General features: G+C 39.3%; 1 protein-coding gene across 1 annotated transcript in view; it reads left to right on the top strand.

The window, feature by feature from the left end:
- cfap74 (cilia and flagella associated protein 74) overlaps positions 1–21,944 on the top strand; it is a 37,083-nt gene extending 15,139 nt beyond the window's left edge. The window contains exons 19-38 of the mRNA XM_076167170.1: positions 2,705–2,827; positions 2,959–3,080; positions 6,288–6,416; positions 10,668–10,755; positions 12,598–12,771; positions 12,983–13,116; positions 13,415–13,691; positions 14,170–14,271; positions 14,443–14,561; positions 14,958–15,092; positions 15,617–15,729; positions 15,844–15,899; positions 16,765–16,884; positions 17,413–17,568; positions 19,078–19,216; positions 19,776–19,930; positions 20,054–20,191; positions 20,584–20,715; positions 21,555–21,689; positions 21,843–21,944. Coding sequence (XP_076023285.1) covers positions 2,705–2,827; positions 2,959–3,080; positions 6,288–6,416; positions 10,668–10,755; positions 12,598–12,771; positions 12,983–13,116; positions 13,415–13,691; positions 14,170–14,271; positions 14,443–14,561; positions 14,958–15,092; positions 15,617–15,729; positions 15,844–15,899; positions 16,765–16,884; positions 17,413–17,568; positions 19,078–19,216; positions 19,776–19,930; positions 20,054–20,191; positions 20,584–20,715; positions 21,555–21,689; positions 21,843–21,944 — 2,649 coding nt within the window. The remainder of the gene's footprint in view (positions 1–2,704; positions 2,828–2,958; positions 3,081–6,287; positions 6,417–10,667; positions 10,756–12,597; positions 12,772–12,982; positions 13,117–13,414; positions 13,692–14,169; positions 14,272–14,442; positions 14,562–14,957; positions 15,093–15,616; positions 15,730–15,843; positions 15,900–16,764; positions 16,885–17,412; positions 17,569–19,077; positions 19,217–19,775; positions 19,931–20,053; positions 20,192–20,583; positions 20,716–21,554; positions 21,690–21,842) is intronic.
- Positions 21,945–24,742: the final 2,798 nt, after the last annotated feature.

The raw sequence follows: 24,742 nt of genomic DNA, 5'->3' as shown, positions 1-24,742 counted from the left end.
GCATCTGAAATACTCAGTAATATCTTCGTATTTTACCATAAGTAGTAAGGCTTGTATAATCACCTCAATCTATATTGTGTAAATTGGGCAAATTCTAAAAACAAAATATTTGACAAACCTTTTAATTGCATAAATTTTTCCTCAGGGTCTACGTTTAACAACAACAATAGTAATAATAATACAACCTTCCTTCTTTCTCTCTAGCTCTCTTTCTCCTCCCCCTCTTTCTGTATAAAAATGATAATATATCCTATAATTGTATGCGCAATGTCATGTAAAATGGTTGCTTCAGTAAAAACAAATAGCAAAAAAAACAACTTTTAAATGCGTTGTTTTGTTGAGATGTAAAATAAACCATTACTAGATTAATAAAAATGTGAAAACTAATCACTACTTCTTAGACTAAGGGCTTCCTTGGTACACTGTAATTGTGTTAAACCCAGTACTGAGGCTATGCTGAGGAAAAATGTCTCTCTAGTCTTGTTTGGCATTTGTTAGATCAGTCATTACAGAATGTTTCCATAGTGATACTTTGAAAGCCAAAAATAATGTGGCACCAGAGGAAGATTGGGGCTCACTAAATCAAAACGTTTCATCCATGTAAAAGGAATCTGCCCAGCAATGAATTGTGTTGCTCATGACTCAGTCCATCCATATTCCTCCATTGTTCTTGCAACAAATTCTAACTGCACTAACAACACATTGTCCTATATATAAAGACTACTTCTGTTTCTAGTTTTTGTTGCTGATGTTGTTTTCCTGGTGGTCCATGTGAAATTTCTGGAGTTGTTCAGGGTTCATTACTTCTCTCTGGCGGGGGGCTAATGGTTCATCTCCTATCCCTCTGCGCTTGTTATATGTGTGTACATGCCTACAGCTCCAGAACTTTGACTAATTTGACATTTTGACTGATTGTTTCCCATCCTGTAAATGAAGGTTGGTGTCTTAAATGTCAGACTATCCTCCTGTTTAGCCGTGATAGGCTCACAGTATTGACTTGGAATTGCATAAACAAGTTATTCCTCTGTTTGTCATTTCTATTGCTCTCGCCATCTTGTTGCTTTGTGGCAGACGACACACAGATTGTTACTGTAGTTTGATTGCATGCCATTTTCTGGTTGCAAATGAGTGATTTTAGTGTTTCTTTCCCCTGCATGGATAGAAGTGTTTTTTTGTCATGGAGGCGAACAATTAAACAGTATCTGCACTGCAATTCAGGAAATTTAAAAGCATCTTTTAAAAGCAAATCTCATGATATTCTCCATAACAGTGTAATTTGTGTCAGTTGTGTGTGCATTGTCTCAAAGTTTATCAATAGTGTAAAGTAGTGAAAACTACCACAAAAAAAATATATTACCTAATGTCAGAAATGCGAGGCAAGCATTAACAATTTAGTTACAGATTTTTAGGAGCAAACAAATGAAAAATATTTTCTCAATATTTTGATTGCAATGAAAAGGTGTGGGGAAAGAAAAAACGTTTCTGGATTTTGCCGCCTCCAACTTGTGCTCCAATTTCTCCACAATGTTATGGCATCATTCTCTGGAGGAAAATAATTTGTCTTGGTCTCCATTCAGAATTGTGTGTATTTTGCTAATTCTCTGCCGACTTTCCGGGTGTTACCAATTTCTACCAAGTAGGGCAGGGGTGGGCAAACTTTTTGGCTCAGGGGCCACAACGCACCGGGCCAGTGTGAACTTACATAAATGACCTGTTAAAAGCTATTACATACATTCCCCAAATGCTCACCAAATGCACTTTTTGTCCTTTCTTCCTTTTATTTTTATATAATTTCTGTATTGCCAACATGCAAACATGTTCAACATGCTGTTATTATTAGAGAGGAATACGGAGACGTTGTTAATGTCAACAGAATGGCAAGTTTATTCCCTATTTATACACCTAAACCCGGGTTGGGAGCGCACCCAAGACACGTGTCTCCCTGGCCAACAATTAGGCGTGCGACCTTCCCCCATGCATGCGTGTGTATATGTGCGTCCAGGATGCTACAGTACAATTTGTATTGATTAATGGCAAGAAGGCTCTCACACTGTTGTACATTTGATGCACAAATTGATCTTTCCCTTGTAGCTTCACCTTCAGCTCATTCAAGTGTGTCAATATGTCCACAGCTCAGCTAAGGAAAATCAACAGCTTTCCCGATTGACTCCAAAAATGAGCTAATCTCCCCCTTGAGCTCCCACACTCAAAGACTTAACTTAACCAGTGGACATTTGAGTGATAAAGCAGGTCCTAGTGATCAGCATCAGTTTCCTCAAGGAACTTAATAAACTGACGATGCTTGCTCGTATGCAGTTGACGAACTTTACGACGGGCTTCGCTACATGATCAAGCTGCAATACCAATTTGCTGGGCATCCCAAAGTGGGGGGTGCAGGAGAATGAGCGTCCAGATAACATTATTGTTCGATGTGTTTGTACCCTCTGTTATCAGGTTTTTTATCACTGTTTTTACGAAGACTCATTGGCCTGATTGTTTATTTTTTTAACCAGTCTCTGGCACACTGGGAATCTACATACAGTTTAGAGTTTTCCTCTATTCACCTCATCCTGGATCCCTTTTTGTTGTACAGAAATGTTTTGCAAATCTGTGCGATTTCATTAAAACTAGACATTTTAATTATCTTGTACTTTAAATTAACATTTGTGAAAATCGAATCACTGTTTGATGTGCTTTCCTTCAGATGAGACATGGGGAGATTGAGCCATTTCAAAGTGTCAATTTGGAGATAATATTCACTCCAACCATTCCTGGGGAGACGACGCTAGACTTCCACATCAAATTCTCAGACTTAACCTGTGAACATGTAAGATATAACATGTTCATTGTGTTTCTTTAGAGCTGTGGATATTGGACCTAGCTTTTGTCACATAATAATATATAATATTATAATGTCTTTTATACCATTTGTGATTAAAAGCATGTTGTTTCAAACAGATACCGATCCGCGTGAGGGGCGTGGCAGTTTGCATCCCTGTATGGGTGACTGAGCCCTGCATTGACATGAAGATCTGCATGTTTGACCGTCTCTATCAAAACACCATCACAGTCCAAAGCAGGTGAGTCCAGAGAGATGACCGACAGCTCTGGCATGTCAAAACTCAGAAGTGGAATATTGTGTGATGCTCCACATCCTGTTAGATGAGACTAATAATGATAAACCTAATTAAAGTTTGACCAACATTATGATGCACTACAAAATACACAAACCAGGAGGTAAAAAAAACAATACATCCATGGACATGATAACTACCATAAGGAAAGTGTTCAACTTCTATCTGTCTCATTTTGACCAATGAGCAGAGCAATTTATCTTACATGACTTTGGTTGAGATTTTAGACTTTTTTTCCTATGTGACAAATGTTCTTTAAAGAATACATGGTATGGGACCAAACAGTAAGGTCAGATTTCCACAATCCTCTTTCCTTCATACAATAGCATTAAACAAAAGCAAATCATTTTTTAAAGGATGTGATACGTTATGATGGAGTTAAGAATCTGTTCGCGGAAATAACATTAGTAGATGTGTGATGCACCACCTAGCCAGTTATTGTGTCGCATCATGGGGAGAGGGAGTGCGTGTTTCTGAGAAGGATTTGTGACAACTGCCATCTGGTGTGCTGGTACACAAACATGTGACAACATAGTGATGACAGCATCAGTGTGAACAGCAGCTTTTTAAAAAAGCGTTTGCACCAGTAAACCATGCACCATGCAATGTGTCACTCTTCTTCCATGTCAGTCAGTTAAACAGAAAATAGCTTGCAGACTTTTTTTCCAAACAATAATAATGGTGCTGCTGCTTTCTTAGAAGAAGAGTATGAATAGATATATCAGAGGTCCTCCTTACTCTTTGAGCCAGCAATTTGTTTGTATTATTCTCATCCATTTAAGGGAATATTATATTGCAGTGTTGCACCTCTGTTCATGAACCACAGTCTTAAATATTGTGCACAAATTTTTTGTGAGATGGGATGTAGTTTTCACTTGGTTAGATTTTCATAATCTCCTTCACTGGCATCTGCTCCGTAGTCAAGTGTTGCTACCCAGGCTGATGCCACAATAACACAACCTGCTTTTTCTCTTTTAGCAAACATTCTGTCCTCAATTTTTGCCTGGGAACAGCATTTTTAACAGAATAACATACCTGCTGTACCTTGTCTTAGTTCAGGCCTGTGTCCTTTGTCTATTTTTCTGAGGAATGCAAGCAAGTTGTCTACTTTGGAATGCTTTTTCTTCCTTTTGGGAAACAATCAAACTAGAGATAGGAGATTTGAAAAAGCAGTTCTTCCAGCTGGCTCTTTTGAAATATCTTATTTGGTATAAACCAGATGCTGGATTATAGGATTCATTGCCTAGAACCCTCACCATGAGGGCCCCCCATGAGGCCTTGGAGTACATGTGGAGTAAGCACTGCCACCTGGTTATGTGAAGAAATGGGGCTCTGCTAAAGCCATGGGCAATTTGCAGAGGAACCATTTCTCGGCAATATGATGATTCAGATCATAAAAGATGTGATATGATAACATTCAATATAACAACAACTTTAACAAACATTTTTGTAAAACTTTAATGTGCAGGGCCAGCAAAAACAAAATAAATGTATGCTTCTGTTTTGGTCTTGTTAAACCTTCTACTATGAAATCTAGTAAGCAAACTTACAGCAAGAAATACAGAAATACAGCAAGACTACTCACAGCTCACTTTTAAAAATCAGACCAAAACAGCTAAATGTACCCTCAATTATATATAATTGATAATATATTCATAATTGCTGTAAATGTTGTGTTTATTTCCTCCAAGAGTGATTTGAAGGTTATCATTTGGCCAGATAAAGATAGCGACTAAACATCCCCTAAGTGTCCCTGAGAGTCCTTGCTTCAGGCAAGGAGCCATCTGTTTGACCCCACTTTTCAAAGTGGGTCATTTCATTTTAGTGGGGAATTGGAAAATTAAGGTTCTCATGCTCTTGGCACTATCAGGCTATTTGGCCATGGTTCACACATCACTTACCTTTGTACTCCTGATGATGAAATGAGACATACAGTAGCTCAAATATTATCATACTTAAACATATTGCTTCCATCAAAGACTGATTTTGTTTGTATTGTAATCATTTCATGGAGGAATATGTGGGATGTGGTTGAATGTGCTGGATAATTCCCAAGGTGAAGAGCCATTTATATCAGCAGCCTCAACTATAATGGAGGCTTGTAGCCACAGGCACAACCATCTGTTGAAGCTTGTGGAAAATGGGTCAGCTAAATGATATGGAGTTGGGATACATTACTCCATACCAAGCAATTTCTGTAAGTGTCACTCAAATGAAGGTCTTTTTCTCGGAAACACTATGGGTGATAGAGGTTGGGCACGTGGCAAAACCACAATTTTCTACCGTCATATAAAAGGAACATGCATATGTGATTACTCAGACAGACTGGTATGCACTCTGGTCTTTTCCTTGGGATTTTTGTCTTTGCATCAGTGGGTCTGCCAAGCTTAAATAACAGTAATTCAGCAATATCACGGGGCCAAAAGGGAAAACATTTCTATTTAGAATTTGTCCATGATATGTGATAACGATTTTGATTGGAAATTGTTTATAATCCCGAGAAATTCAAATCCAAAGACCGGCAAATTGGTCATTTGATTTGACATTTTCACATTAAAATGCTATCACTTCTACACAGGAACTTTCAGTCAGGCAGCAGGAAGGACACAGACTAAAGTGTACTTCATTGCTATAGCCACTGGGTTACTTTGCACTTTTAACACTTACTTCTCTGTATCTGGGTATGTTTTCTGGATTCAACATTGGACGACTATTTAGAGTTTGCTTTAAAAAGTTTCATTATCCTGATTATCTCCATGTCGTGGGTAGGTTAGTGTGTGTGTGTGTGTGTGTGTGTGTGTGTGTGTGTGTGTGTGTGTGTGTGTGTGTGTGTGTGCACCTGAGAAGACAAGAAAGATGCTGTTGGCAGATTTTATCTTGTGATTGTTTAATGATCAGATCAAATCCTTGTTAATGCAAGCATTGGTAATGCAGTCCATACAGCTTCCAGCAACAATTATATCTGTTGCATTTGTTGTAAGCGTCTATATATTGGATAATCGTCCATTAAATGTGCACTTTGAAAATAATATTGCCTATTTGTGTTGTCTTTCCTGCTAATGCACAGGTTGTTTTGGCTTATCTTTTTCTCAGAAGGCACTTATGATGTTGGCATGAGGCTGATAAATATATTGTGTCTCTCTCATGTGACAGAGCAAACACAGCACTGAAACTCAGCTTTGAAGTGTGCCCGGAAATGAGGAACCACATGGACATCATACCAAAGACAGGCTTCATCCAGGCTAAATCAAGCTTTAATGCCCAACTCAGGCTCCATCCGAGGTGAGGAGGGACACAACACACACTGGACGCAATGATAATGGAATCAATGGAGCATTCATAACTGTATTTACACTGTAAGCTTGTTAAGATTCTATTAACCTTTTATGAAAGTGCAAATGGTTTCAATTTTAAGAAGAGTTGTCACATATTTGAGTCACCATTGCATTTTTGTCACATTGCATCGACACCTGGGAAACACAGTTCTCCAAGTGACAGATGACTGATGACCTTTGGTGTTTTTATATTATTATTATAATATAGAATATAATGTTTTATATTTTTAGTTGCTGTACTTCTCATTAGTAGCTTTGTTGTTCTGTCTGTAGTCTATATGGGTTGCCATGATTACAAGAAATGACAACTTTATGTTCATGAAGAAAGAGGAGTTTAAGCAGGACGACAGTCTTTACAAGGAAACCTTTAACAAGAAAGTAATGCTGTATTTGGTTTGTACTTTCTTAGAAATACAACAGAATAAGATAAGATAGGATATTTCTTTTGCTGTAGGGATTTCAGAAAATCTTACAATATAATTTGATCTAATACATTAATTATGCCCTGAGAAAGGATGTATTTTACACATAGATAGACAGTCAGAAAGACAGACAGACTGATTGATTCATTATATGATCATTCCTTGTTTGAGATTAAAAATAAAGCTATGCAGTCTGTCTCTTTTGTAAAACTCCACACACAGCCGTTATAAAAGAGTGGTTCTGAAATACAGTACACGCACCGAGTGAAGAGGCACGAGGCCCTCTGATCGCCTTCTGATTGCAGTGACTTTAAAAGATGTGATCATTCTTCATACAGCAATACAGTCTCTATATTTAGATGGAGTGGCAAGAGTTGAACTGTAGTTTGAAAGCCAAAAGAGTGTCCAGGGGAACCCCAGGGCAAATATGAGAGGCGTGCAGTTTGTTAAAACTCAACGTGGGCAGCAGTATTTCACTTCCCGCCTTCTTTTTTCCCTCCATATTTTTGCAGCTTTTCAAATGGATAGCTGCAAAAGATGTTGATGGATGATAATAGCAGTAGGACATTTTATTTGAACATTACAAAAGTTAGGGGGCACATGCTGGGGGTTGTTCAGCGGGGGAGTCAGAGGGGAAATGGGAAAATGTCAGTAATCTGCTTTAGTGATTCAGCAGAGGTTTTAAAACCCGGATTAGAGTACAGCTCTGCTGCTGAGATGATGCAGCATTCAGCAGCACTAACCCAGCTACAGCCACAGCACCACCCCCTCGTACTCTCTCCATCACACTGTTCTCTCTCTTACTTCTACACTGATTTCTCCCTCTCTCACACATAATCATACTTTTTTTTCTGGTCTCTGACCTCTGTACTTAACTCTACTTCTCTATCCGATCCTTTCACTGTCTACATTATTCTATCTCTGCACACTAAACACCTTCGCTTTATCTCTTATCTGTTCTGTCATTCTCTCTCCCTCGTCTTCATTCCTTCATCCCTTTATCCAGCTACCAACCAATGCTTATGCGCTGCCACTGATACTGCTTACGTAACCTAAGACAGAAATCCCAGTTCCCTGCTCTGGTTGACAACACTTGTTTTTAAAATGCTCTTAGTCCCTGTAGAGCATTCAGCACCAGAAATTCTGCTGGAGAAGAAGCTAAGAGATGTACGTCACATCAACTAAATCTCTATGCAAAGCATATGGTGGGTTGAAAAAGAAAAACAATTAAAATTTCTTTCCTTTTTCTTTTCTCTTCCTCTTTCTGCCCCTCTCTGTATAAAAACAACAATTTCAAAAATGTCTCATAACTGCACGCTCATTGTCATGTTAAAGTTTTTTTTGCAATAAAAATATTTAAAAAAGAATAACAAGTTTTCCAAATATATGTTGGAAGTGCTTCCCTAGCCAGAGTCTAGGATTGGATATCCAAATCCTCATTAGCAGCCCTGCAGTCACTTGCACACACATACCTGCTATATCTGGATTTTCCTATGACTCATAGCTTTCATTCTTGAGATGGGTGTTTGTTTCTTGCCTCCACTGTTACGGGTTTTGTGAGAGCACACATTCTTGCTTCTTGTGCTGTAGGATGCGCTCAAACTGCCCACATCCTTTTATCATCTTTCCTTTTCTTCATCCCCCTCTGCTAGTCTTCCTCCATGTTTCTTTGTCACTATCAAACCCACACATTTTCTTTGCATCAGCGCATCGTTGTGTGCTCTGTATAATCCCCTGGCCAGTTCATGTGAAAGATAAGTACTCTCCTTACTATAGAAAGACCAATGGCTCCATTTTTCTTAACACCAAAAGTAGGAGAGAAGACTGATGACCCTGAGCCCTGAGCTGAAACTTGTTGGTATTCTTCGAGAAAGTTGTTCTTAAGTGTTGCTGGAGTCTTCTCCCCTAGGATCCTTCTCTTCCAAAGTGTTTTTCTTCACCTTAAAGTAAAATATAAAACTCGCTGAAATAAATTTGTTAAAGCACCACACTCATGTCATAGAGTTAATCTGACATTGACAACTGACATTAAACTGGACTGGTTGTTGGGTCCAAGAACTGATTTACATTTTTGGGGTAGTGATTACACAATATCATCTTAGAGTACAGACCCTTTGTAGGTTTCTGTGGTCAAACAAACAAACCCTAACCCTAACATATTTTTGAGGTACACATTTGATTTAACCTTTTTTCGCTGTGTAAAACTGATGGTGAGGTAGAAATCTGTGTATGAGTGGTTTTCATGGAAGTGTAATCTCTGAAAAGTGACGAAATGTGACCCAACCCAGCAATTCCATTTGATAAAAGGGAGATTACAGGGATGATTTACTACAGATTTGCTACAGATTACAGCGAGCAGCTCTACCAGCTCATTCACTGTGAAGTACTGCCCAGAAAAGTATCAGCAACGTTATTGGTATATGGACTTGCAAGAAATAAACAAGAACAAAATCTATTTTTGGTCATGTGATTGATGGGGAGGTTTCTTAACTATTAATGGGGTTTTTAATTTTTTCTTTTTGTCCATTCATTTCTCAATAATGAGAAATTCCTAAGCCTCTTATGTGTTTGGTAATCCTTTCATAATCACTGTTTTCAATGCTGAAGTGAAAGCCAAGCCAAGCATATATTAAAGCTTTTGTGTTTTTTTTAACTAAATATTCTCTGCTTATATCAGGTAAAGCAGCAGTCACAATTTTCCTGAAATCATAATGTCTTGAAGTTTCCGATTAATTTGGAGGTGGCCATCAGGTTACCAATGCTGAAATGTATTTATATAGACATGCAAATATTAAAGTGATTGTTTCTTCAACAGTATACATTTTACACAGGGACATAATGTTAGCAAATCTTGTTAGCAGAACTGTTTTCACTTTTACTATTTCAATTATAATGAGATGAACAAATCATTAAAGACTTTGGAGGAGGCTCTGTTTTGGATGAGACTAGATTATTTGGCCACAGACCAAAAAAGAACATGCGAGGCAATCTGCGTCTGCAGGACAGATCTGAAACCTCATTCGTCCACAAGTCTCTCCCTAGCATATGGGCCTGGTGACATCCAACCAGGATTTTTTCCACTCTGCCCTGCCAATAATTCAACAGTAACTGTCCAACAGCGAGTCTATTAGCAGGAAAAACAAGAGCGCTTCCTTAAATACTCACTCTGCATTCATTGGTCAAGCCAGAAAGGTAAAAAAAAACGTTTCCTGCATGGCTTTCCTGAGTAAATACAGATATTTAATTTAGACATATCCAGCATATATAGCAGAAAAGCTTGTTAATAGCACTGAAGTTATGTGCAGCAATGGAGCCTGGCAAATATAAAACCAACCAATCTTTGAACCATAATCTGGCAGATTGGTGTAAAGTAAAGCTCTGTTCTAGTGCTTTGAAAAGCACAGTGACATCTGAAAAGCCCTCTTGAAGTGCCTTCAAACCAGTGACATTTACAGCATTAGCTCTCAAGTCACCAAGCACAGCAGTAAGAGAGAGGGAAGACCTAGATGCTAGGAAACAAAAAGGAAGAGAGAAAAGCTAAAAATTCATACAAACACACAAACACACATAGATATACAATATGTACACTTACACACTTGATGACTCGATGAGTATTGGGCCTCTTTGAATCAAAGTTTCACCTTCTTTCACCATGACTACAACCTACAGTAGTGTGGAGGCACAGTTTATGTTAGTAGGAGACTTGCTTCTTAAATTTAGAAACGTGTTTTGAACTAATAATAAGTGGTTCTTTCCCTGTGCCCTTTCTCTCATAGATGCTCCTTATCGAAGGACGCCAATGAGTTTTTTGATGGAGATACCGGAGTCTTGGAGGTTCCAATGATAATGCAAGTAGCAGACCAGGTATTTTTCACTGTTTTTATATCTATTTATCTATTTTCGGTTTTCTTCCCGTCATCCTAAAAATATCTGTTGTTCTTATGTGAAAATACTGGGCCTTGTCCTACTTTGTTCCTAACCGAATCAGAGCCACTGAAGGTTGTAACCTATTTTGCTTGTGACGAGCTAAAATTATCTTGCACCCCCAAGGCCCATTTACTCTGAGGGTGCTAAGCAAGCATAAAGGTTATTCCACTTTACTGGAAGCCATAGGTATGTACCAAAATGAACACTTCATGGCCTTGATTATTTTGTAGTATCATATTATCTGAATATAGTTCTACCGTGAATGACCCAGGGTTAATTTGTTGGGTAGTAATGATGCACAGATCTTTCATTCCTCCCTGTAGATGATGCTACCTTTACAGGAATCAAACTGACAACCTCTAAGTCTTGAGTTTACTAAAAGACATTATAGAATAGATTTAGATTTTTGACTTTTGAGCTTTAGACTTTGTTCAGAGTCATACCTGAGCAACATCTTTGGACTAATACATGTGCAACCGCTTAGAAGCAAAACTAAGTTGAAATAGAAGCGAAATTGAGTTGCAAATTGAGTGAAAGTCTAGCATGTGTTGCCCCCATTTTTAATCAAATTACTAGGTTATCATGCCAACCATAGTGTATGTTATTGTTATATGCAATTGTGGTGATCTCAGCCTGCCCCTTTTAAATCGTGCATTACATATGTCATAAATACATCTGATGACAGGGTCTGCATTCACACACATTCCCATCATCTGGATGTTTCCTGCATACTGTCTGGTTCTCAGGAGGTGGGCCATCATTTCTCCTTTATCCATGCACGATCTTCATCCATTTTTTAGATTACTAATAACTTTATGTGTGGGCTGTTACTCTCTGCATTACAGTTGCAGGTACCCATTTACTGCAAGGCCCAAAATAATAGTATTTAGCAGGCGTGGTGGTGTGATACAGTACACATATTAATGCCAGCTCCAAATGCAGCTGTAGTTGTATATAGTGCAATATGTACAGTATTTTCAGGAGACTCAAGTGTCACAAAAATCTAACATGCATTCTGAAATATCAAAACAGAACACTCAAGTGTAAGTATGCTTACAGAGACTGAATTCTTGTGAAGCAACCCCCGATAAAAACTACATAGCAGCTGCCTGGACATTCATGCCAGGTTTCAATCTGAGTAAATCTAAATCTGGCCACTCCTCCTGCCAAATTGTCACCTTCCTCTTCCTCTCCACCCAATCACTATTCCCTGTCTCTACCGCGACAGGCAGAGGAGGCATTGGAGGAAGCAGGGGTCTGACAAAGAGCCAAAGACTGTGCCAGGATGCTTGTGTGGAGCATCAAAGCTGTTGGCCCTGAGCTCCTGGCATTAAATCAAGTATACACACACAGGCACACAGGCTATGTTGTATGGTCTTCAGACACCTCAGCAGCCAAGAAAGTGGTGGCGCAGAGAGCAGGACCAATCAACAAGGTCATCTGCTGTATACTGCTGTATAGAGCTCAAGCAACACTAAGGTTGACCAATACCAGAAATTCCAAACAGTTCCTTCATAGCACATACTCAGATTTCTGCTTTTAAAACGCCCTTTGACTCTTTTTGCTTCTCTGTTTTCGATTGCACACACTCACAAAAATGTCGGTTCAGTTTTGAAGGAAGTCTAAGCGACCTGCATAAAGGCAGAACCCAGTTAAGTCTACAAAGGTGAAGCAGTGTATGAATGGATGCAGAAACTTATACCTGTTTTCTTTATTTCACCAGTTCACTTGAGGAAATGTGAGATGTGTGTAAAGATACCTTATATTTTGTGCCATCAGGTCCAGCCTGTTCTTTTCACGCTCCATGCAGTTGTGACCTCCTCTGAGCTACACTTTGACCGAACTGAGGTGGACTTTGGCGAATGCTCCATTCAACAGTCAGTTAAGACCAGCATACGCCTTACCAACAGGTCCCTCCTGCCTCAGGACTTTGGCTTTGTGGGCATTCCAGAGGTACTGGACTTAGCTGAAAGATGGATGATATTTGATCATATTAGAGTAACATATAGTAAATATTCTGAGTGATAATCCCTATAATATGTTTTTATCAACAAGAATGTTTCATGTTGTCTCTTGATGTAAAATTTCTAAATCTGGTTTGGTTAAACTGGAGGCTGGGAGTTCAGGCCATTTTGATTGTTTTTGTTGACTTCTTGCACTCCAGTTTATTGAGGTCCAGCCTCAGGACGGGTTTGGCACTCTGCTCCCGCAAGAGACTCTGGAGCTTGATGTGATTTTCAGTCCTAAGAAAGCTAAAGAGTACCGATGTCAGCTCAACTGCAAATCTGGAATTAACAGGTAAATATGTAATGTAAATCAATATTCATCAGTATGGGTTTTCTGATTAAAAGGGTTATTAATATCGACCTACTAATAAAAATGAAGGCCGATTATATATTTATTTAGGAAATCATGGCTATAGTGAGCCATTAAACTAAATTGATTGATTTATCCTTATTTGAACTAATTGTTTTATCCCTTGATGTGTCATGTTATCATTTGCTGTAATATAGTGGATGTAATCACCATTATTCTTGTAGTGACTTGTGGGAACATGGTAACAGTAAATGATTTATTCCTGTTGCTTCATTGCCAGAGAATTCCCTATCTCTTGCCGAGGAGTGGGTGTTCACCCTCCACTGGAGCTCTCCCATTCTCTGGTCCAGTTCGGGGCCACAGCAGTTGGTGACCACTCCACCACTTTACTTTATCTCACCCATACTCGCATAGATTGCAACCAGTCTAAACAGCAACTCCCTCAGTTGAGCAGGGAGGATGTGGCTCCTGGAGGACCAAGGCTGTTCTCTTTCACCCTGCCCAAGGATTCAGAAATCAGCATCAGTCCTATGGCAGGACGGCTGCTGCCTGGAGAGGTGTTGTATTATGTATATTTTGTTTAACCTGGTTGATGTATGGACAGTGATGACATATTATTGCCAGAACATGAACATGATGCTTTTGTTGTGGTAATACATGCAATCTCTCTAGTCAGTGAAGCAGAGTTTCAGACCGCCGCCATTAGCTCACACCAAATCGCTTTACAGTGCAATTATGCCCTCTGCTGGTCACCTCGTAAAAGTTCACTATTGCATCACATTTCTTGCATGTATTTAGAACATTTTATATCTCAAACTGAGTCTTTAAGGGCAGAACATAAAATAAAAAGCATGGAGGATCATTTGAAAGGATATGTGAATAGTCTACCTGAAAAACAGTTGCTGTTCTAGAGAACACTCAGACCTGCAGTATGAAAAAAAAAAGGTTCCTAGTGCTAAGATGAATTTTTAGTGTTGTCCTTAAGCCCCAAATCACCTTCTTCATCACATCTTATTTGTACACACCCTGATACAGAGATGCCTGGTCCAGGTGACATTCAGACCAAGGATTTCGGACCAGGAGATTAAAGTACTCCGTGAGCAGGGGCTGGAGGGGAACAGACACCCTGAACAGGAGGTAAGACTATATACCAGTCCATTCTACCCACCACCGGCTAGTACAAGTACATTTTCACAACCATATTGACATTTTTTCATTGTGTACAGCCAAAACAAGTGTCTTGCCATATACTGTAGAAACCTTTGTAATCCTCTAAGTGTTGACTGTAAATGTGACATGTGTTATTAGACTAAAGAAGAGGTTCCTGTGGAGCCCGGGGAAGGAAATCAGAATTCAAAGAACAGCAATGTGTCAGACAGCCCTGAGACTGACATACTGACTGCCTCCCACAGTCTTGCTGACATACGGTGAGCTGAATCACTTCCTTTTTCAAAATTACATGTGGACAGGATCTCAGCGATACAAATCTACCCAAGGACATCTTAGAAACATCACTGTAACAACGTGAAACAAACTTTTCATTTTCACAACAGCTGCAACTCTGTTTGAATCATTTCAATTGAATAATTTGACAAAAACAATAAGAATATTGTTCTTCCAGCTATTTCCTTCCTAAAAGCTTTTATGTGTGTGGAAGAATTATAACTTTGGCTAGCAACAACACATACTAATTAGTGCACAAAGATTTTGGTTCACTCAGCCACCAGCAGTGACTTCATCTGTGTCATCTCATGGACCTGCAGAGTTTACTAATGTGTTCCTTTTGTACTTAGCTTTCTTCTTTTTAACTCTTTTATATTAAGGTCAGAGCAGTTGGAGGAAGCCAAAGCATCTCTTCTTTATTCCTTTACCCAGCGCTGCACAAAGCACACTATACCCTGCTTTGTGTCTGACGGAGACCCTCCAGAAGAAGATCCCCTGGCCCAGCCTGCATGGAGGTGTGTCTCTTCTGAGCATTCAAAATAGTATCATGTGTTTTAATGTTCGACATTTTTTGTCACCTTTATGTCTTCACCTGATAAAATAAGACATTGCACCTCAGCCAGCATATCAAAATAATGTTTTGAAGAGCAGAATATCTTGGGAGGCAAAGTGAACAAAGTCAAAAGATTGGACTTCGGTCAACTTCATATAGACTATCAACAGATGCTATGTGGCCCGCATGTAGATATTGATCCACCAGATCCAGCCCCTCCCTCACATGGACAAACTGAAGATGATTGTAAGCTACCAGACACTGGGTGTTGTGATGAATGAATAAGGAGCAGCAGGAGGATGAGTAAGCAGGGTGGTAATGTTCACAGAAATGAACATATGCTTTCAGTCTGCATGAACCAATATCAAAACTACTGTTTCACTGAATCACTTTTCACATTTCTCCTCACAAGAAACTGAAAGAAAGGCTGACAGTTGTTAAACACACACCATTATTCATAACTTGACATTTTTATTATGTTTACAGCCCCTCCAATACACTCTACTTGAAGATGGAGTGTCCTGCTATACAGCCCTCCCTTGTGCTCGCAGGAGCCAACAATGGACAAAACACAATAAACTTCCATCAGGTGGCAGTAGGTCAGTCAATTCAAATGCTTATTGTTTGTTAATTTATCGCATTGACATCTATTTTCTGCATTGAACTTAAGTATCTACGGATGATCATGATGTATGTTATGTGTCTCTTCCTAGGACGGAAAGTCATCAAAAAGTTTATTGTGCAGAATATTTCCAACGAATCCTTGGCTGTATCCTTTCTGTAGCAAAAACTCAGCAGCAGAGCGATGACATTATTCAAATCGTATTCAAAACACTCAACATACATGCCATGTGTAAGAGGTAGGGATAATATCTGTGTATTGGTTTATACACTTCTACATACTTCAATACTATACTATAATGTTCTCTTGTGTTTGTGGGGAGAAGTTTGCTTGTGGAATGATTACATAATTAAGACAGAGACAGACGAATGAAATAGTGCTTAAAGAGAGAGAGAGAGAGAGAGAGAGAGAGAGAGAGAGAGAGAGAGAGAGGAGAGAGAGAGAGAGAGAGAGAGAGAGAGAGAGAGAGAAATATCACTTTCTTTCACATGTATCTCAATGTTTGGTGTCCTGAAAAACAGACCTAACCTAACCGAATCAACAAATGAATAATGCTTGATTTTAAATAATAATAATATCATAAGGAATGATATGTAAGGAAGTGTTTGATATTAGTAGTTAAATAGTAATTAAAAATACAGGACTTGAAAGCATGTGGCCATTGTTTACTATTTCTGACAGCTTATTCTCACAAGGCAACACAACAAGTTACTTCCCAACTTCAGGCCCAAGACATGCCTGCTCTTTCACACTGCACACTTAGGTCCTAAGGTCCAGACCTCCCTGCATCTGCTTAATGTGCTCCACATTGAGATATGACCATAGAGTTTTATTTCACTTTCTAAATCATGCCCCCATCCCATCCCATCAGCAATTTGGAGCCATTATGTTAATGCAAAATTAGAGTTGCATGTCTTAAATTTGAATTAAGCACACACTTACAGTGGCTGTATTACTGTACTATACTCTTATATGAATATTTCACCTTTGCTTTTCCTTGACCTGTACTAAGCTGGGTTCATCGGTGTTGGACATAAATGGTACATTCTCCATGCTTAATGCTCTCAGATGTCTCAGACCTGGACAGAAACACACTCTGCTGCTGGCCTTCAGTCCGACTCTGGGGAAAAAGGTTACACTCATTCCACATGCTCATAAACATGTGATCTTAGTGTTTGCTGCTAGTACATTACTTAGTGTCACTCTCTGATACAACTGCTTTTACTGCATGTCACTTTCAGTAAACGTGTTATTCTGCCTAATTATACTTATATCATATAACAATAAAACTGAAGAACAGAAGTGGAAATACTCGACTTGACTTCAGACTGGATGAACTTATTTTCACTCCTATTCAGAGAGTATTAAACCAAGATATCAACCAACCATGATATATTAGAGTACAATTCCTATCTTATCTTGGCCATTGAGAGCTGCAGTTCTCAATCCCGGTCATTGCATTGTATATTTTTCATCTTTCCTTGCTCTTCACACACCTGATGAGGGAAAGAGTTTAACAATTCAAGATAGACACGTTGATATTGACACATAAATGTCCCATCAACAGTTCTATTAGAATAATCCAAAAGTTGTGTCATGACCCGCTGAAGTAGTCAATTGTTAAATTCAATACTATTATGGTTGCAATTGTGTGCTCCAGTATAGTGAGACTCTAGAGGTGCAATGCCAGAAGATGACCCTGGAGATGACCTTGCATGGGGAAGGTGTGGTCCCTGCTGTTACCTCCTCTCACCCTGATGGTCCTCTTGACTTTGGTTATGTGTTGGAGAAAGAGAGCGCCTCAAAGGTCCTGAAGGTCAGTCAACAATCTGTCGAGGGTACAAGGAAAACTCTGACTCTTCACACGTTTGCTGGATCACCCTCATCCAGAATGACTTGTTCAAATTCAAAATACAAAGAGAGACACTTAACTTTTTCACTTCCTTTGACATTACAAGATAGGATATTTGTCAACGTTCTTAAAAATCTAAGACACCAAACAGACACGTATATCTATGATGGATGATAGTTAATAATAATAAAATGTGTTCAGTCAGGCATCACAATGGCATCACTGTCCATTAACAAATGAGGGCAGACATATTTTGACATTCTTCAAACAGTAATGGATGAAGAAGATGATCTGCAATCAATTTAAATCAGATTCCAAGGAAACAGTAAATGTCTGGTTTTACAAAGCAGAAAAGTGAAATGAAGAACATCTTTGGAGATATGAAATGTCTGAGTGTACTCAATTTTGAATCACAATACATCCCACAGTTTCCTGGTACTTGGGCAGAACAGGAAGTACTTTCACAAGTCAAGTGTATGACCATCTCTGTGGGTTTGACTCTTGGACATATCTGGAGTCAATAAGGGTGGAAAAGGCTTTTTTTAAAGTTTTTTAATTAATGTTTAAGTCTGCTAGTATTGTGATGTTCATGTCTGTGATAAAAGTAGAGAATTAATTTAGGAATTTAGTACGAAGGGCCAGGAGGACGGAAGGTGACTATAGTACAAAAGGAAAACGGTTTGCCTACCTTAGAGGTTGCTAGGTTAAGACTTCATAGCTTGAAAGACGAGACATCTGTGCTGCTGCATCTTTTTGGTGGCAAGGTTAAGAGACTGGTTGAATATATAGCTTACACCACCGACTATTTTGGAGGTGCGTCCAGCATGAACATGAGTATAGTTAGGAGGAGAGGCTTCATTTAATGGCACAAGGTTAAGCCATGTTTCACAGAGATTCAGCAGATCCAGGTTATGCTCTTCAGATCAGATCATTGACTCGTAGTAGCTTGCTAGCTGGAGATCTGATTTTAAGAAGGCCCAAATTCTGGCCAGTCACTCAGGGCGGCATGGCGAGTCCTGTGTGTTAGGTAGATTTATGTTAATCAGATTGGAAGTGTAAGAGTTATGAGCACCTCTATGACGAGTGTGCCACACAGACAATACACTCGATTTTTTGCGGCATTTCAACAAGGCTCTGCACCTGTGAAACCTTAGAGCCATGTTTCTACACAATGGTCGAGCGAGGAACATTCATGTTCATTCATTTCAATGGATGAATGGTGAATTTAGTATACTCAGGATTTGATCATACAGCGTTTCGTAACAGTTGTAAATTACAAAGTAAAGTACAGAGAGGACAAAGGACTGCATGGTTTGACGCCAAATGTCATTGTGTCCAGCCTCTCACCGGCCTGGTAAAACTGCCTTGACTCTCTGAGTTTAGTTTGAGTTTTTCTGTCTGTTGATTCATGCTGATGATGATTTTGAGGATGTAAGAGTCTCAGTAATGACAGTCAGCTGTGTTTCCCTCCAGCTGCAGAACAGTTCAGCGGTGGCGGTGGGTTTCAGGGTGCTGCTGGCCAGTGTTTCACCATCCAGGCATCAATGTGGCACTGACAGTCTGCCTTTCTCACTCAGCGCCTACACACACCCTCATGTCCAGCCAACTGTGGGTAAGGTCTGAATAACACTGTGCCTTCACTGTAATTCCACCAACACAGTGCTATTGCTGGTATTGTTGTTTTTTTTATAGTTTATGTGTCTTTATTTTGCTGTCCTATGGTTCGATAGAAAAAAAAAAAAAACTTGTTGCATTGTGAGGTTGACTGTGCTCCTCCCAGGATCCTCATTTTGAAACCAGCCTCATCATAAGGCCTCACCACCGTTTTGGACCTAGTCTCTGTGTGAAAATATTAAAGTTCTAGCGACATCTCTATCTCAGGGAAACTCTAGACCGAGAGTATGTTGATTAAATCCATTGTTCACATGTGTCATTTAACTTGGGAACATCAATGGTGAATGGCTCGAATTTTGCCAGTTAGGAGCAAACTGTTCACTGTTACTTCCTGTCAGTGTAGGATGGAGGCAAGTCAGGTGGTTTGGAGCAAAGAGGGAGATTTTTATATGCAGCATTTAAGTACGATTTTGGATTCTGCATAGCTTTTAGAAGCAGTAGTAATAGCAGACGTAATATGGATAAACATATAAGTATTTCCTCTGTGTCCTGTACAGGAATCCAGAACTACAGCGGGTTAAGTGTGTTCACAGTGACACCAATAGAGGGCAGCATTTCTCCACAAGAGAGCCAGGACATCACTGTCACCTTCCGGCCCGACCACCCTTCTGTCAACTACTCTGACAGACTCACTGTTCAGCTGAACAATAAGGTTGGGAGAAAACACACACATACACACAGAATACAACTTGATCCTCATTTAAAGTGCAGCCAAACCCGCTGCCCGCCACATACAGAGCTGCCCTAACCCTGTGGCATTTTCCTGTACCACCAGAGTAAAGTGTGTGAGGTGGATTTGAAGGGTGCAGCCTGTACACACAGCATGTATGTGTGTGGAGGAGACAAGCTTTCAGTGCCCATTGAATCCCCACTGCCTCCAATCGTGACCAGTGAATCTCAGCTGACAGGTGCGGTAGCCTCTGTCTTCATCCCTCCCTCCCTCACTCTTTGCTCACTGTGTTTTCTACATGTGTGAACTCAGTTTAAATGAGTTGACATAAAGCTACACTATATAAAACTTGTACTGCTGTGGATACCAAGAAAAATATTTAGGCATCAAATTTAAGCATATTCTCAAATGACACTAAAGGCCTCACGAACAGGAATCAGGCAGAGATCGGATGTGTGTGAGAAAACATGAGCAGATAATGAATGACACTGACATCATGAGCAGGCCTAAAAACAGAAGACATAACAGATTTATCAGAAGGGCGTGTAAGTGATATAGGTTATGATGAAACACTCTCCTGTTACAGTAACGACTCATTTGGTTTTAGTGTCTCAAACTTTCTTTCTGCAACAGAGTCAGAAATGTTGGAGAAGCCCAGCCTCCCTGTGCTGCTGACCCTGCAGGCCGGCTTCAGCCATGGCATCATCAGGCCTGCAGTCAGGGAGCTGCAGGTTGGCTGCATCCGCTCCACACAGACCAGTAAGAAGGTACAAACAATAACATGATTTTAACATTGAATGTTTATATGTAATATTTCCTAACTACCTAAGACAGGAGAGAAAAATTCAACTTATTAGGTTCATTCTGGCAATCAGCATCGCATATAATCCTTTTAATGAATAATAAATTGTAATAAATAATAGATTGTTCAGTAGGTATTGATTGACTGAAAACTTGATGAAAAATTTTCTAACATTACATCACACCTCAAATGTATGTAATGTAACACGCACTGTTAAGATGACACACACACACACACACTGTCAAGATCACACACATGCACTATCAAGTTCATACACATCCACTATCAAGATCACACACACACACGCACGCTCAAGATGATGTTTATAGTGCATGTGTGTGTGAACTTGATGGTGCATGTGCACTATGGGCCTTTGGCTGATTCTACACTTCACACACCTCCCATAGTTGCTCCCACTATGATATACAAACAATATGATGAATTCTATTTTTAAATGAATTGCAGCTGGTTACTGTAAATTTTTATTTGTGGTAATTATATGCTGGTAGTTGCTGCCATCAGCATGGAACAGCAGTGCTTAGTGTTTTACAGAGATTCCTTCTTAATGGCTGTTAGTGTGTGAGTGTAATCTGCCCTTAGCCACAGACCTGGCATGGGACAGCTGCTGATATCAGAAGACAGTTGGTTGACAGTGGCTCTTATTTCCACTTCAGAATCAGAAACTAGGCGGCAGATATGTTTTGACAGTTCACAAAAGTGCCTCAGACAAAACAGCACCGTGAAGATCTTGGTCCAGTGTACCAGTATGTACAAACACTCAACAATCTCTTGTTTTTTCCTTAGAGTGGAGAGTTTCAGTGGGATAATTTAGCATCGGCACAGCAGCAGGGCTTCAGTGTGGAGCCCAGCAAAGGCAGTGTGGAGGCGGGACATACACACACCATCACCATCACGTGGACACCCTACAGTGGCTACAAGGTGGGCAAAGCATCAGTCATATGACTCATTGGATGTTTTTTGTGCTATTTTTACTGAAACTGTTGTGAATTGACTGCTGTAAAGTTAAGTCGTCTCTGCTCAATGACATTAGTGAAGCGTGATACTGATACGTGTCTAACTTGTGTGTTTCAGCCCAGTGAGGTACTGCAGGTGTGTCTACCTCTCACTTTAAAGGGGGAAGAGAGAAATGTTTACAACGTCACCCTTTTGGCCTTGGCCTCCTCTGCTGACTGATGTGTAAACCATTTTTCCCTTTGTTGGTTCTATTAATAGAGCTCATGCATAACCATGATGAAGCATCTACACACATGAAGCATCTACACACGTATGTCACAAACAGAAATAGAAATGGAAAACAAAATTGGTAAAAATGCAGGTTATGATTTTTGCCACTTGCCAAGTCCAGAGCGTAATTCAATAGAAATTTCCTCAATATTGATAAAAGCATTGACGTTATTTTGTAGGAGCCAAAGAGGAAATAGATAGAATTTGTAGTAATTTAGTAAAAAATAAACTATTTAACATTGGTACTGATGATTTAATTTAAGTTCATAAGGTTCATATCACCCTAAAATGCACAAGTTAGTAATGTATAAATGTGATATGTGTAATATGATGTTGGCTTGATCTAAAATAATGACTTACTGCAAATGAAGAAACTGATATGTATTTTAAAGCTATGTTGAGCTGGAGCTAAGTTGGGTACAACAGCTTGGCGGGTTTGTAACACCTGCCTTCAAGAATCCCTGTCCAATTAACAGCATGGTTCATTTCAAACAAACAAACAGGATCTCACAAACAAGCTGTCAAGTCCATATTTGTAGGTTAGTGATACTACGCCTATCTGTAGGAACCTACTTCCACCACCAGGGGGCGTAAGAAGAGCGATTAGAGTCACGCCACGGTTTGTGTGTGGCTGCTGAGATGGTGGATGCATAGAATACATTTATGCAGTTTCTGTTTATATCAAGGTATTATTATCAATTACTTTGATCTAACAAAAACTTGAAGGGACAAGGAAATAAATGTTATAAAATTTGGTAACCCTTAATACACAGAGTAGTGCTTCTGTCCCTCTACATCGACATATAGATCTCAAATGATGTCATGTCTTTATGTCGATTACTGGCGGTATGATTTTCATATTTATTTATTTCTATTTCTACCTTACCATGTTTTGGTAATATTATGTACTGGACACTTTGTGTTATGTTGAATTGTGAGCTGTATTTCACCATGAGCAGATGGAGAGTTGGGGTTCTCTGGTTTCAAAAAGCAATAAAATACTATCAATAAAATGGTGTTCGAACAATTAAATGGCTTGACAGCTGAGAAACTAATCAAACTGCTAATCTAATAAGGGGATAAACTGTAGATGATAATTGAAATAGAATACAAATCACAGAAATAAAGATTAGCAGATGATTGCTCTTGCAGGTATCTGCCACTAGATGGCATCTCACTGAACTGGGCTTTTACCATGAAACTCCTGCATCATGATGAAACTGCTGTATCCTTTTGCAGAAAAACGTTTGAATGTTTGATCCGTTCTCTGGCTGAACTCTGTGAATCTGCGGTGGTTTCATGCCACTTTACAAGACTACAGAAGATTCTGTTTCCTGATGGTTTCACACATTCTTTGCGTTATGTGATGACTTTCAGTGGAATGGCAATAACATCGACTGATCAGATATAGACATAAAACAGAATCTACTCTGCAGTAGAGTGCAGAGTAGATTCAGAACAGTGTTGCCATAAAAAGTGACGTAATGTTACCTCTAAATACATTATATCCCAGATTGCCGGACAGAGGCTGTAATAAGAATGAAAAAAGAGAGGGGAGTGTCTGAGGAAACACAAGAGAAACCACAGAAACAGGGCTGAACATCCGATTCACAAACATACAGTTTACAGAAAATTCACTTTGCCTCACTCAGGCTGTGGAACATTAGATCTGAACAGTGTGATGAAAAACATGTAACTATTCCAGAATATGTACACCAATCAAGATATACATCACTTTCTGCCTGTAGAATGCTTTTAAATATGTCTAAGAACTTTTTTATTTGTAATTTATACATTCCCATCATAACTCAGGCGTATTTCCACTTGAAACTCGCTGTAATCATAGAAGCCCGTGTGAGCTTCATGCGCTGTAGGAGTCTGAGCGAGAATGAACAGCAGATGTCAGTAAAGCCGGGAAAGGGACCAATAGGCTGTGACCTCTTAGAGATACATGTGCTAAGCATTTATTAGAGATTGCGGGAGATTATGCTAAATCAGATTACATGAACCTAGCTATAAAAGGCAAGGTCATTATGAGCTTATCCTCATTTAATGTCACTGCTTTTATTAAATGTACGACAGCATGTTAGAAACGATTTGTGTTGCCATTTTCCCTTTTGTCCTAATCTGATTTCATATTAATAGTCTTTGATAGTGCTACTTATGGCCTGCACTGCGTGTGTGTGTGTGTGTTGACTTTCTCTTAGGAAGTTCTCATACAGTATTACCCCTTACACAGCTGCTGCATTAAAATATATAAGGATGGTATTTGAAATGATACAAATCTTGGTCGGTTGGTTAGTTTGTAAACCAGATCACTCAGAAAGTCCTGAAGCCTTTTTCCGTGAAGCTTTGTGGAAGAGTGTGGCTCATGAAGGCAACAACTCATTAGACTGATCTGAATACAGGAGCAAGATACAGGAATGTTGTACTTGACCTGTTAACATACAGCAAAACACTAACCTCAATTTAAAAAAAACGGCTACTGTATATTTAACTCATGACAATTTATGAATTGGTGCAATATGGTCCATTTGCAGATACATTTTAAAAACTTCAGATACATTTTTCAAAGCCCATGTTTGCAAAGTAGATAAAATAGTGCAATAGTTCATTGTATATTCCATATATGTAAGTCATAGTGTATAAACATGATAGTGGCTGATGTACATGACTGTAATAATGTACAGTAATGTAGTAATGTCTGGGCTGTGGGCTGCTTTCCATTTATGTATCATATATAACAC

This window comes from Genypterus blacodes, unplaced genomic scaffold (genome assembly GCF_046128005.1).
Source record: "Genypterus blacodes isolate CSIRO-AG114 ecotype Tasmania unplaced genomic scaffold, CSIRO-AGI_Gbla_v1 ptg000156l_1, whole genome shotgun sequence".
Classification (NCBI taxonomy): domain Eukaryota; kingdom Metazoa; phylum Chordata; class Actinopteri; order Ophidiiformes; family Ophidiidae; genus Genypterus; species Genypterus blacodes.
The sequence above is the reverse complement of the archived record's forward strand: the minus strand, read 5'-3'. Positions and strand labels throughout refer to the sequence as shown.